The sequence below is a fragment of the Rana temporaria genome, chromosome 7, assembly GCF_905171775.1.
Source record: "Rana temporaria chromosome 7, aRanTem1.1, whole genome shotgun sequence".
Classification (NCBI taxonomy): Eukaryota; Metazoa; Chordata; class Amphibia; order Anura; family Ranidae; genus Rana; species Rana temporaria.
The window spans coordinates 160,466,275-160,480,438 of record NC_053495.1 but is presented as its reverse complement, the minus strand read 5'-3'; the positions used below and the strand labels follow the sequence as shown (position 1 = coordinate 160,480,438).

Here is a 14,164-nt window from a genome sequence, read left to right as displayed (position 1 = left end):
ACCCAGCTCTGTCACCCAGCTCTCTGTCACCCAGCTCTGTCACCCAGCTCTGTCACCCAGCTCTCTGTCACCCAGCTCTCTGTCACCCAGCTCTCTGTCACCCAGTCCCTGTCACCCAGCTCTCTGTCACCCAGCTCTCTGTCACCCAGTCTCCTGTCACCCAACTCTCTGTCACCCAACTCTCTGTCACCCAGCTCTCTGTCACCCAGTCTCCTGTCACCCAGTCTCCTGTCACCCAGCTCTCTGTCACCCAGTCTCCTGTCACCCAACTCTCTGTCACCCAACTCTCTGTCACCCAACTCTCTGTCACCCAACTCTCTGTCACCCAGCTCTCTGTCACCCAGCTCTCTGTCACCCAGTCTCCTGTCACCCAGCTCTCTGTCACCCAGCTCTCTGTCACCCAGTCTCCTGTCACCCAGCTCTCTGTCACCCAGTCTCCTGTCACCCAGTCTCCTGTCACCCAACTCTCTGTCACCCAACTCTCTGTCACCCAGCTCTCTGTCACCCAGTCTCCTGTCACCCAGTCTCCTGTCACCCAACTCTCTGTCACCCAGCTCTCTGTCACCCAGTCTCCTGTCACCCAGTCTCCTGTCACCCAGTCTCCTGTCACCCCGTTCTCTGTCACCCAGTTCTCTGTCACCCAGTCTCCTGTCACCCAGCTCTCTGTCACCCAGTCTCCTGTCACCCAGCTCTCTGTCACCCAGTCTCCTGTCACCCAGCTCTCTGTCACCCAGTCTCCTGTCACCCAGCTCTCTGTCACCCAGTCTCCTGTCACCCAGCTCTCTGTCACCCAGCTCTCTGTCACCCAGCTTTCTGTCACCCAGTCTCCTGTCACCCAGCTCTCTGTCACCCAGCTCTGTCACCCAGCTCTCTGTCACCCAGTCTCCTGTCACCCAGTCTCCTGTCACCCAGTCTCCTGTCACCCAGCTCTCTGTCACCCAGCTCTCTGTCACCTAGCTCTCTGTCACCCAGTCTCCTGTCACCCAGCTCTCTGTCACCCAGTCTCCTGTCACCCAGCTCTCTGTCACCCAGTCTCCTGTCACCCAGCTCTCTGTCACCCAGTCTCCTGTCACCCAGCTCTCTGTCACCCAGTCTCCTGTCACCCAGCTCTCTGTCACCCAGCTCTGTCACCCAGTCTCCTGTCACCCAGTCTCCTGTCACCCAGTCTCCTGTCACCCAGTCTCCTGTCACTCAGCTCTCTGTCACCCAGCTCTCTGTCACCCAGCTCTCTGTCACCCAGCCTCCTGTCACCCAGCTCTCTGTCACCCAGTCTCCTGTCACCCAGTCTCCTGTCACCCAGTCTCCTGACACCCAGCTCTCTGTCACCCAGCCCTCTGTCACCCAGCTCTCTGTCACCCAGTCTCCTGTCACCCAGTCTCCTGACACCCAGCTCTCTGTCACCCAACTCTCTGTCACCCAGTCTCCTGTCACCCAGCTCTCTGTCACCCAGCTCTCTGTCACCCAGCTCTCTGTCACCCAGCTCTCTGTCACCCAGCTCTCTGTCACCCAGTCTCCTGTCACCCAGCTCTCTGTCACCCAGTCTCCTGTCACCCAGTCTCCTGTCACCCAGTCTCCTGTCACCCAGTCTCCTGACACCCAGTCTCCTGTCACCCAGTCTCCTGTCACCCAGCTCTCTGTCACCCAGTCTCCTGTCACCCAGTCTCCTGTCACCCAGGCTCCTGTCACCCAGCTCTCTGTCACCCAGCTCTCTGTCACCCAGTCTCCTGTCACCCAGTCTCCTGTCACCCAGCTCTCTGTCACCCAGTCTCCTGTCACCCAGTCTCCTGTCACCCAGCTCTCTGTCACCCAGTCTCCCAGTCCTCTGTAACCCAGTCCCCTTGCTGTCGCCCAGTCCCCTTGCTGTCGCCCAGTCCCCTTGCTGTCGCCCAGTCCCCTTGCTGTCGCCCAGTCCCCTTGCTGTCGCCCAGTCCCCTTGCTGTCAGCCAGTCCCCCTGCTGTCGCCCAGTCCCCCTGCTGTCACCCAGTCAAAGTGACAAGTGACACGCTGAATCTGGTGACGGGATGGGTGGCAAGTGACACACTAAATCTGGTGGCAGGGGACGGATGGCAAGTGACATTTCCGAGTGTCTCCGATGCTCTCCGGCGCCCCCCACCTCTGGCCACATGCGGTATTGCATGCAATTGAAGTCAATGCGGAACAAATTATTTTCGTTTCCATTAACTTCAATGGGGAAACTCACTGATATGTGAGCACTTTGGATTACGAGCATTCTCCTGGAACGGATTATGCTCGTAATCTGAGGTTCCACTGTGTAATAAATATATATATATATATATATATAATCTCCCTAGCCCTATGTGCTTTCATATCTGTCTTATCTTTATATAATACGCTCTTTAAATGTTTCTTTAAAATGTATGGTTTTCTCTTATATGAACAAGAAAATAATGACGTTATGATGTTGGGCTGGTATAATAATGCTATGGGGCTGGTATGAAATGTTTTCCAGGGCTGGTTTTTACTCCCAGTCCGGCCCTGATTGCAAGCAGCTAAAACCAAGTCAAATTCAGGTACTTACACTAGCTGCATTTTTATATTTAATACATTGATACAACTTGGAATTCAGCTTTAAATACAATCAATTACAATAGATTTCTAATTGGAGTTATATATAAACATAGAACGAAATATTACCAGCTCCAGAATTACCACCAAAACCCATTCCTGCAAAATACAAATATTAAGCTTTTATTAAAAAAAAGATTATCATATTACATTCCACACAACTGCTTGTATATTGTACCAATTTAGTATGAATAAATAAAATGCAGTTTTACCATCTCTAACATGGCAATCTGACAATACACACCTTCAGCTATGCAACCTGAACAAATGGCACCTTTCTCTCTCAAATCATGGCACCAAGAGAAAGTTTATGTAAATAGAACAGGGTGGTTTGATGAACATTCACATTCACAGTCAAAATATGCCTTAAGGCCTCGTACACACGATAGGATAGCCAGAGGACAACGGTCTGAAGGACCGTTTTCATCAGTCCAAACCGATCGTGTGTAGGTCCCATAGGTTATTTAACCTTAGGTTAAAAACATGAGAACTTGCTTTAAAATTTAACCTATGGACTGGTAACCGATAGGTCAAAAACGATCGTTAGTATGCAAAAGCATTGGTTAAAAACCCACGCATGCTCAGAATCAAGTCGACGCATTCTTGGAAGCATTGAACTTCGTTTTTTTCAGCACGTTGTAGTGTTTTACGTCACTGCGTTCTGGCACGATCGTTTTTTTAACTGATGGTGTGTACGCACGATGGACCATCAGCAGTGGCGGTTCGTCCATAGAGGGCGCTGGAGCGCCGCCCCCTCTGGCTCTCACCGCCACTGAGTGAAATAACATAGATTCATGCATTGCACGAATCTATGTTATTTTCGCCGCTGCCGATGTTATTCAGATGGTCGGCGCTCAATGTCCGGCCATCTGAATAACGCCAGCTGGTTGGCTGTAGGGAAATGTCTATCAAAGCCAACGGCTCTGATAGGCTTTCCCAATACAGCCCGGAAGCTTATTCTCGGAGCGCACAGACTGTACGCCCCTTGAATAAGATGACAGGCGTCTCAGCCAATCACGTTGGCCGGTTCTGGCTACCTGTAACCTGATTGGCTGAGACGCCTGTCAGTCATCGAGGGCGGGAGAAGACATCGTGGGACGTGGATGCCTGACTCCAGTAAAGGTAAGTGCCGGGGGGACGCAATTTACAGGGCAAAGTGGGGACAATTGGCACAGCGGCGACCATTAAAGGGCACAGTGGCTGCGTTTAATGGCATGGCACAGTGGTGACAATGGATGGCACAGTGGCTGCGTTTAATGGCATGGCACAGTGGTGACAATGTATGGCACAGGGGCTGCGTTTAATGGCATGGCACAGTGGTGACAATGTATGGCACAGGGGCTGCGTTTAATGGCATGGCACAGTGGTGACAATGGATGGCACAGTGACTGCGTTTAATGGCATGGCACAGTGGTGACAATGTATGGCACAGTGGCTGCGTTTAATGGCATGGCAGAGTGGTGACAATGTATGGCACAGTGGTGACAATGGATGACACAGTGGCTGCGTTTAATGGCATGGCACAGTGGTGACAATGTATGGCACAGGGGCTGCGTTTAATGGCATGGCACAGTGGTGACAATGTATGGCACATTGGCTGCGTTTAATGGCATGGCACAGTGGTGACAATGTATGGCACAGGGGCTGCGTTTAATGGCATGGCACAGTGGTGCGAATTGATGGCACAGTGGTGCGAATTGATGGCACAGTGACTGCGTTTAATGGCATGGCATTGATGGCACAGTGGCTGCATTTGATGGCATGTAACAGTGGCTGCAATTGGGCACAGTGAGACTGCAATTTTTTTTTTCCTTTGCGCCCCCCCAAAAATTTTGAGCACCAGCCGCCACTGACCATCAGTCAGCTTCATAGGTTAACCTAAGACAACGGTCCTTCAGACCGTTGTCCTCTGGCTATCCTATCGTGTGTACGAGGCCTAACACATCCCACGGTAATAGATTTAAGCAAGTTACTTGGGTAGCTGCACATGTTGGGGTATGTTCCTGTCAAAGGGTTGAAATTTCCCCCTGCTGACTCAGAACTCATGCTAATTGGAGAACTCTGGCTCAGTAGGGGGAGTGTCAAACCTCTGGAGAGAGACCATTGTTTTTTTACATAGAGCAAGGGTCCTTCACTGCAGTATGCTGGTACAGGATATGCCTTTGTACTCAGGCTTTGGCTGAAATGTAAATAAACAAACTGTAGCCACTCTGCCTTAAGTAGGATTGTCCAAACATTAAAGCGGGGGTTCACCCTATTAAAAAAAAAATAATAATTTTTTTTATTATACCATTACATTCGGCATCGTAGCGCGAGCTACAGTATGCCGGTCTTACATTTTTTATCCCCGTACTCACCGTGCTATGGATCGTTGAAGATTCCGGGGAATGGGCGTTCCTATGGTGAGAGAAGGTGATTGACGGCCGGCCCTGGCACGTCACGCTCCTCCGGAAATAGCCGAAATAGGCTTGGCTATTCACGGCGCCTGCGCATAGCCTGTGCGCAGGCGCCGTGAAGAGCCGAGACCTACTCCGGCTGTCTTCGGGGAGCGTGACGTGCCAGAGCCGGCCGTCAATCATCCTCCCTCTCCATAGGCACGCCCATTCCCCGCGGGAGTCGGAAACTTCAATGATCGATAGCACAGTGAGTACGGGGATTAAAAATTTAAGACCGGCATACCGTAGCTCGCGCTACGATGCCGAATGTAATGGTATATGTAATGGTATAATGATGTCAAGGAGCTTTAAGTTCTGGATGACTGTAGTCAGCCAATGACAATTTGTTGTCTGTGATGTCTAAACTTCTCTTCCCTTGACTGAGTAATAAATAATTTTGTGTTTTCAAGTAAAAGTGACTGGCGCCCATCTGTCTTTAGGTCCCACTTTGCCTAAGAGATCTACCTCTGAGATGAAATGTCAGCCCACCCCATCTCTGGGGGTTACCGCCATGCCTCCTGGGGTCAAGGGGGTGCTACAGAACTGTAGAACCTTGCACACCTTTTGTTATGCTGAACCTGGAATGTATTTAGCTGATTTAGAATGAAAATTCAGTTGGGCTTTAATAGTAAATACAGAATCTCTTGAAATAAAGCAGAACTAAACTCTCCTATCTGCTGAGTATGCCGCTATCTTAAGCTCACCATGGACATTAAAATCTGATTGTACAATTTCCATTAAGCTGCCCATGCACTATACATATTTATTGTACTTGGTACAATCTCTTTTAGATTTACCTAAAATGAAGTGAAACCTAAACAATCCATTCAATTAGTATCAATTCAAGACAACCCAAGCATTACCAAGTTAATGGTAGATTTAAAGGAGATTATACAATCAGATTGTATGTTGTGTGGTCATCCTTAGATCTACCAACAGTAGATCAACATAGTGTAAGGGCCTGCCTGATTGGATACAAATTGATTGCATCGTTTATGTAGGTCCTCATAATACAGTTTTGGTTAATGTAGAGTTGATTGTACAAAGATTGTACAGTCAGATTGCAGTCGCCATGGTGCTGCACACCAGCTATGATGCCAGCCACTTATAGGGCTTGAAAGATGGAATAACAATCTGACATAGCACACTAATTATTGTGATGATTATCACTAGAGGTGTGCCTTGAATATCCTGGGCAGAATGCATTTGAAAACATATGTCTGATTAAAGATCTAATAACATTCTTTGAACTTTTATTATTTCAACCTTCTTTTGGCAAAGTGGGTTTAATTCTTTAAATATAACCCATTAGTGTACTGTATGCTTATATTTGGAAGAGTATGTGGTTTTAAATGTAGAAAAAATTAAAACACAATATTACCGGCTCCACCCATGTTCATTCCTGTAAAATACAAAAATTTATCTTTTTCAAAAAGTTTTTTTTATATTCCATGCAGTTATCTATATAATATTCAAACATTTAAATGAAAGAAAAATAAATAAAACAGTTATTACCTGCTCCTGAGTTTGCACCCCAGTTCATTCCTGTAAAATCCAAATAAGCTGTTTAAACCAAAGCAGATTTATACTTCTTGTTCTTCCAGTTTAATAGCACTGTGCTGCCTCCCTCTTATTCCACTCTTATGTCTTATTATGCCACTAACTTTATCAGATGTAAAAATGTAAAAGTCCCACAAGGGATGCTGAGGCTGGGTGCAGAGAGCTTGAACCCTTAACTCATTTTTCTATTCTATATCAATACACCTAGAAACCATGACTGGAAGAGATGGACACATTGGGCCAGATTCGGGTTCACATTTGGGTTAGCGTTTTCCAGCTACATGAGTGGCCAGGGATGCGATGACATCAGTCCCACACATGCGTACGGGAGCAGCCTTTTACGGCACGGGACCTTCGGTCCAGCACTGTATGCCGGACCTTCAGAGTGCATTTGGCGGTAACATCATCGGCTGTATGCACTCTGAATACCTCCTACCCTGTGAAAGTTTAGGAGATATTCACAGTACCAGTGGCGGTGCGTCTATAGAGGGCGCCGCAGCGCCGCCCCCTCTGGCTCTCGCACCGCCACTGATACAATAACATAGATTCATGCATTGCATGAATCTATGTTATTGTTGCCGCTGCCGCCGACTATTCAGATGGCCAGATGGCCCGAGTAAAATTTTCTAAGGGACGTACGGGGGGTGCGTTCCTTAGATAAGACTGACAGGCGTCTCAGCCAATCAGGTTCACCAGTTCTGGTTACCGGTAACCTGATTGGCTGAAGCTACATCGAGGGCGGGAGAAGACATTGAGGGACGTGGAAGGAGGATGGCTGACCCCCAGAAAAGGTAAGTGCCGGGGGGGGGGGGGATTTTACAGGGCACAGCAGCGACAATGGCCACAGTGGCGACAATGGCCACAGTGGCATCAATGGGCACAGTGGCGACAATTAAAGGGCACGGTGGTGACAAAGGGCACAATGGCGACAATTGGCACAGCGGCGACAATTGATGGCACAGTGGCTGCGTTTTATGGCATGGCACAGTGGCTGCCTTTGATGGCATGGCACAGTGGTGAAAATTGATGGCACAGTGGCTGCGTTTTATGGCATGGCTCAGTGGCTGCGTTTTATGACATGGCACAGTGGTGACAATTGATGGCACAGTGGTTGCGTTTGATGGCATGGCACAGTGACTGCATTTGATGGCATGGCACAGTGGTGACAATTGATGGCACAGTGGCTGCGTTTGATGGCATGGTACAGTGGCTGCGTTTGGCATGGCACAGTGGTGACAATTGATGGCACAGTGGCTGCGTTTGATGGCATGGTACAGTGGCTGCGTTTGGCATGGCACAGTGGTGACAATTGATGGCACAGTGGCTGCATTTGATGGGCCCAGTGGCTGCATTTGATGGGCACAGTGGCTGCATTTGATGGGCACAGCGAGGCTGTAATTGTTTTTTTTTCGTTTGCGCCCACCCCCAAAAAATTTGAGGAGCAGCCGCCACTGCACAGTACCTAGTACCTTGCCTGTATACACAAGTGGTAGAACAGAGTTTACTACTACTTTATGCACTTGCATTCTTGATCCCCTTTTGATACTTTTTGTTTTGTGTTGTATTATTGTATCTATTCTTTTCTTTTAGCTTTTTCTGTAAATATTTTGTTTGCACTGTTTTACCATTTTTCTTATTGAAAGAAAATTTTAAATGGTTAAATTGGATATCACAATGTAGAGAATAAGATTTCCTATCATCTGTGCCCAGTCTTGCCACACAGAGTTAATCCAGCTCTGAGCAATCCTCTTTTATTGCTCAGAGCTGGATTAAAAAGAGGATTGCTCAGAGCTGGATTAAATCGGTGTGGCAAGACTGGGCACAGATGATAGGAAATCTTATTCTCTACATTGTTTACATCCACTTTAAAATTATTTCTAATACACTCAGCCAAAACTCTGTCTGCTTGAAGAGTGCTACTACAGTATATTGTAAATCTCTGAAAATTATGCTTAAAAGACATTGGGCCAGATTCAGAGAGATCGGCGCATCTTTAGATAGGCGTAGTGCATCTCATATGTGCTACGCCGTCGTAACATTGAGAGGCAAGTACAGTATTCACAAAGCATTTGCTCCCATATTTACACCGGCGTAACGTAAATGGGCGGGCATAAGCCTGCGTAATTCAAAGTAGCAAGGCAGTGGGCGTGTTGTATTATAATGAAGCGTGACCAGGGGCGGACTGACCATTGAGTCACTCGGGCACTGCCCGAGGGCCCCATGCCACTAGGGGGCCCCATCAGGGTTGCCAGGCTCAGTAAAATCAGGGACAGTATGTAAAAATCTGTTTTTTTTTTAGATCTGTCCCTGATATGTCCGAAACTGACATGCTTTTAATGTGAATATCCCAAAATTTTAGCTGCCCTGCCTCTGCACTGCCTCCTGGCGTGGTGGCCATCTGAAAGCCAGAGGGGCCCCATAATCTTCTATTGCCCGGGGGCCCCATGAGTTGTCAGTCCGCCCCTGAGCGTGACCCCATGTAAATGCATGGCCGAACGAACGGCTCACGCACGTGGCATCGATCGGGACCCAGTGTGTATGCCGGGCAGCCGCGAAGTCTGTGACCACGACAGACGTGTGGATCCACCTCCTGTCAGAGTTGAGGAGACCAATGTGTGTTCCCGGTACAGAGGAACACACATCGGTCTCCTCTCCTTGTGATTCCCCCTCCCCCTACAGTAAGAATCACTCCCAGGGAACATATTTAACCCCTTCCACGCCCCTAGTGTTAACCCCTTTCCTGCCAGTCACATTTACACAGTAATCAGTGCAGTTTTATAGCACTAATCGCTGTATAAATGTGAATGATCCAAAAATGTGTGAAAAGTGTCCGATGTGTCCATCGCAATGTCACGGTCACAATAAAAATTGCCGCCATTACTAGTAAAAAAAAAAAAAGAAGAAAAAAAAAATGCAATAAATCTATCCCCTATTTTGTAGACGCTATAAATTTTCCGCAAACCAATCAATATACGCCTATTGCGATTTTTTTTACCAAAGATATGTAGAAGGATATGTATCGTCCTAAACTGAGGAAAAAAATTTTAGGCGAAAAAAAAATTATATTTATTAAATCAAAAAGTAAAAAATATTGTGTTTTTTTTCAAAATTGTCGCTCTTCTTTTGTTTATAGCGCAAAAAATAAAAACTGCAGAGGTGATAAAATACCACCAAAAGAAAACTCTATTTGTGGGGGAAAAAAACATAAAGATTTCATTTGGGTACAGTGTTGTATGACCGCGCAATTGAAAGTGTGACAGCCCTGAAAATGAAAAATTGGTCTGGGCAGGATGGGGGTGAAAATGCCCTGTATTGAAGTGGTTCAAGAGGAACTGCAATTTGCTCACATAATTTGTAATAAAAACATATTTGCCATTCTGAAGCTTCCCCCCAACCACTTTGCATATTATGCAAATATGCTTCAGAAATCACCCTCCACTGAGTCTGGCTGCAACCATTTTAACTGTGGGCAGCTGAAGCTGCTGCCTGTTCACTTCCTGGATTTACACAGAGGCACACCTCCAGCTCTACAGCCATGATTTGCCCTCTTATAACTCATCCCCCCTCCCTTCCTGGCAAACTCTCATGAGTGAAAGAGAGAGAGAGAGAGAGAGAGAGAGAGAGAGAGAGAGAGAGAGAGAGAGAGAGAGAAGCATGATGTCATAAGCCTAGGCTTTTTTTCCATACAAGAAACAGGAAGTGGGCTGTATAAGGTATTTACTGGCAGAAAAAAAATATTTTACTATATAAAGTTAAAACAACAAGGGCAGAAGATGGAATTTTTTTTAAAAATTACTGAAGGTCCACTTTATGGAATACCTTGGTATCCTCTCTCATCTAGCAGCTTGCTGATTGGACTGTGAAAGACGAGCAGAAGATTGATGATGTCACCCTGAGCACACTGAGCACACTGTACCCAATCGGCATGTTCTTTGTCAATGCATTTATATATAGTACACCTGATTGGCTTTCAGTCCCATCCTCTCCAAGCCTGAGTTCTGCCCTCTAGGGCATTGCAAGCAGCTGATACCAAGTCAAATTCAGGTACTTACACTAGCTAAATTATTACATTTTATACATTTAATGAATACAACTTGATCTAGCTGGAGTTATATATAAATATAATACTAAATATTACCAGCTCCAGAATTAACACCAAAACCCATTCCTGCAAAATACAAATATGCAACTTTTATAAATAAAAGATCATCTTACAACATTCCACACAACTGCTTATACATTATACAGATTTATTATACACATATAGTGCTGTTTTGCCATCTCTAACATGAAAATCCAACAATACACACCTTCAGCTATGCAACCCGAGCAAATGACACCTTTCCCTTAATTCATGGCACACGGGAAGGATTATGTAAATAAAACAGGGTGGTTTCACAAGCTTTCACACAAGCTGTTTTGAAGGCATATTACAAGCATTTTACAGCTTCAGGCGTTTTGGTTTAGCAAATAGAAAGCACTAGGGGGAGGAGAGGAAGAGGAAATTATGGATGGAGAGCTGCCGTTTCAGCAAACAATGCTCTTAAAACACTCAAGTCAGGCCTTTCTATTGAAGTCTATGGGGCCAAAAACATGTTTAATCTGCCCAAAAGAAGCTTGTGTAGGATTTGGCTTGTTGAGTGTGTTATGCCTAGTACACACAATCGTTTTTCCCATCGGGAAAAATGCTGTGTTTTCTTTTGGCGGGGAAAACCGGACGTGTGTATGCTCCTCAGCAATTTTCCTGACCGGAAAACTGCAGTTTAAAAAATGAAAACATGTGGCGTTTTTTTCCCTATGGCAAACACTGCGAGGGAGCATACACACGGCCGGTTTTCCTGACCAAAGTTCTACTGGCAGTTTTCCTGTCAGGAAAACCGGCCATGTGTACAGGGGAAAAGGGACCAAGCCGGTTCTCGGTTTTCCCTTTGGGTTTCCCGGCAGTCTTTTGACAGTCGGGAAAATCGATCGAGTGTACTAGGCATTAGAGCTACAAGCAGAAAATCTCTCAGGTGTGAATGGGCCCTTTAGTGATTGAGTTACTTCAGTGGCTATTAGTGGCGGCCGCTCCATTAGGGGTGCAGGGGCGCCAACCCCCTACTTTCAATGTGCCTAGCCTCTATTCTACATGCAGGGCACCAGACGCATGGATTTTAATGTTTTTTTTTTTTTAAGCACATTATTAGAATTTTCGCTAATGTCTTCCTGCTTCTACTCCAGGCCAATCAGGAAGCAGGCTCTGAGTCTTAGGACTCCCAGCCAATTGGGTCTGAGGACCCACTTCCTGCTTGGCCGTGAGAAGAAACAATGGTCCCTCGGCAAGGTCGCACTGAGCACCGTCCTCCTAGCAGAGCCCATAGCTCCAAGGTACGTCTGTAACGAGAGCTGCCTGGGAGGGAAGAGACCGAGCTTACACAGATTGCAGATGGGAGGAAGAGCAGGAGCCGGTGCAGAGAGCGGGGAGCAGTGTGAGTACCAAGGCTGACCTGGTAGGGTAGAGGCAGGGGCGGACTGACCATTCGGGCTGTCAGCATGCCACTAGGGGGCCCCATCAGGGTTGCCAGCCTCAGTAAAACCAGGGACAGTATGTAAAAATACTGTAGTCTCCAGTACCTTTTCAGTGTGTGCATGTTTATTCTGTGTGTATGTATACTGTGTATGTATACTGTATGTGTATACTGTGTGGCCCCATAATCTATTGTCTGCGGGCCCCATAATCTCCTATTGTCCGGGTCCCCATAATCTCCTATTGCCCGGGGGCCCCATGAGTTGTCAGTCCGCCCCTGGGTAGATTGGATTGGAATAAATACTTATAGAGCGCCGAATGCGAGTTGTGAAACTCGCGTCTAAGCGCTTACCAACAAGCTGGGGGTATCCAGTTCCCAAGAGCAAAAAGAAGAAACTAGGACATCTAAATAAAAGAGGGGAACAGACAAGAAATAAACAGAAATATAAAAAGAAGGGGGGGGGTGTCAGGGCACAAAAAGCCTATCCCTACTCCCTGACCATGGACCGCAGCCTGGGATTAAGGCAGCGTCATGCTAAGGGCTTGGAAGGCCAAGTCTCTATCTGTAGGCTTGTGAAAAAAGAAGTGTTTTCAAGCCCTTACGGAAGGCCATCAAGGAGGAGGATGCTCGGAGCTGATGAGGGAGCTGGTTCCAAAGAGAGTTCCCCAGTGTTTGGAGCCGGCGGCCACCGTTTGAAGCTGATCGACTAGATTGAATAATTGCTAACAGGGCGTCAGTCAAGCGAAGCTCTCTGGGTGGACAGTAGTGTTGTGTCATATTCGATAAGTACATCGGACCTAGTTGCCAATAGGCCCGAAACACCAGGCAGAGTGCCTTGAACTCAACCCGTTTTGCTATCGGGAGCCAGTGTAGATTCTTAAGCACCGGGGAGATGTGATTCCGCCTTGGGCAGTTTGTGACTAGTCTTGCAGCATGATTCTGTGTAATCTGCAATCGTTTTATCCACTTCTGTGGGAGCCCTAGAAAGAAAACGTTAGAACAATCTAACCTAGAGTGGATAAGTCCATGAACTAAGATCATACGGTTATGCTGAGTGAAGAGATTCTTAATTTTCCGTAATAATTGCAGATGATAGTTGGCTGATTTTATGCAATATTTTGCGTGAGGTACGAAGCTTAGTTCAGCATCAAAAATTATACCCAGATTTTTTACCTGCTTAGCTGGAGTTGGGGCAGGGCCAAACGAGGATGGCCAGGCAGGTAAAAAGGTAGAGTTGGCCTGTGGGCGATCAGCAAAAGCTCAGTTTTGTCGGCGTTAAGGCCTAGCCTGTTTGAGTCCATCCATTGTTGGATGTTAGATAATCCCTTATTCAGCTGCTCAGGCATATTAGGTCCACTTGCAAGGTCTGCCAAGATCTGTGTGTCATCCGCATAGATCTGGCAGCCTAGACCATAGCTGGTAATGAGGTCGGCAAGTGGGCGCATGTAGCAGTTAAAGAATAAGGGAGAAAGGGCAGAGCCCTGAGGTACCCCGCAGGTCAATGACTGGGTATTTGAGCGGTACGACTCCATTTTTATGGAGTGTGTTCTTTCGGACAGGAAGGATCTAATCCAATTTAACACTGCGTCCTCACAGCCAAATAAGGATTGCATTCTAGAGAGAAGGATAGAATGGTCAATGGTGTCAAACGCCGCAGAGAGGTCCAGCAGCACCAAGGGTAGAGGGGATGATGGCGTTATGTGTGAGTGTGGGGGGCAGGTTTGTTTGCCACCTCACCAAAATACGGAGCACCAGCCACCACTGGTGGCTATACATTTAGGGGTATGTTCCTGGCACTCATTAAAACCAAAGAAGCTGTTTAAATAAGCTGAAAACATCTTCAACATTACAGAATAAGCCCAGTTGAATGTGACATACTACTATTAGCTAATGAAATAATGATAATGTGGAACAAATCAAGATTACCTCCTCCAGACATTGCTCCAGACATTGCTTCCCAATTCATTCCTGTAAAGTACAGATATACAGCTTTGATACAAAGGTCTAATAATCAGGACCACATTTATACATTCTGTCCCACTAGGCCAACATCTCTATGGCACTTCACTCCTACC

General features: G+C 46.9%; 1 protein-coding gene across 50 annotated transcripts in view; it reads right to left on the bottom strand.

Moving 5' to 3' along the window:
* The window catches only part of LOC120945819, a 162,958-nt gene that overhangs the window by 31,992 nt on the left and 116,802 nt on the right, over window positions 1-14,164 (bottom strand). For all 50 annotated transcript variants that reach the window (XM_040360256.1, XM_040360257.1, XM_040360272.1 and 47 more), the window contains 4 exons: window positions 10,721-10,750; window positions 6,538-6,567; window positions 6,404-6,424; window positions 2,657-2,686 (listed from right to left, as the gene is read on the bottom strand). In XM_040360256.1, the coding sequence (XP_040216190.1) occupies window positions 2,657-2,686; window positions 6,404-6,424; window positions 6,538-6,567; window positions 10,721-10,750 (111 nt within the window). The remainder of the gene's footprint in view (window positions 1-2,656; window positions 2,687-6,403; window positions 6,425-6,537; window positions 6,568-10,720; window positions 10,751-14,164) is intronic.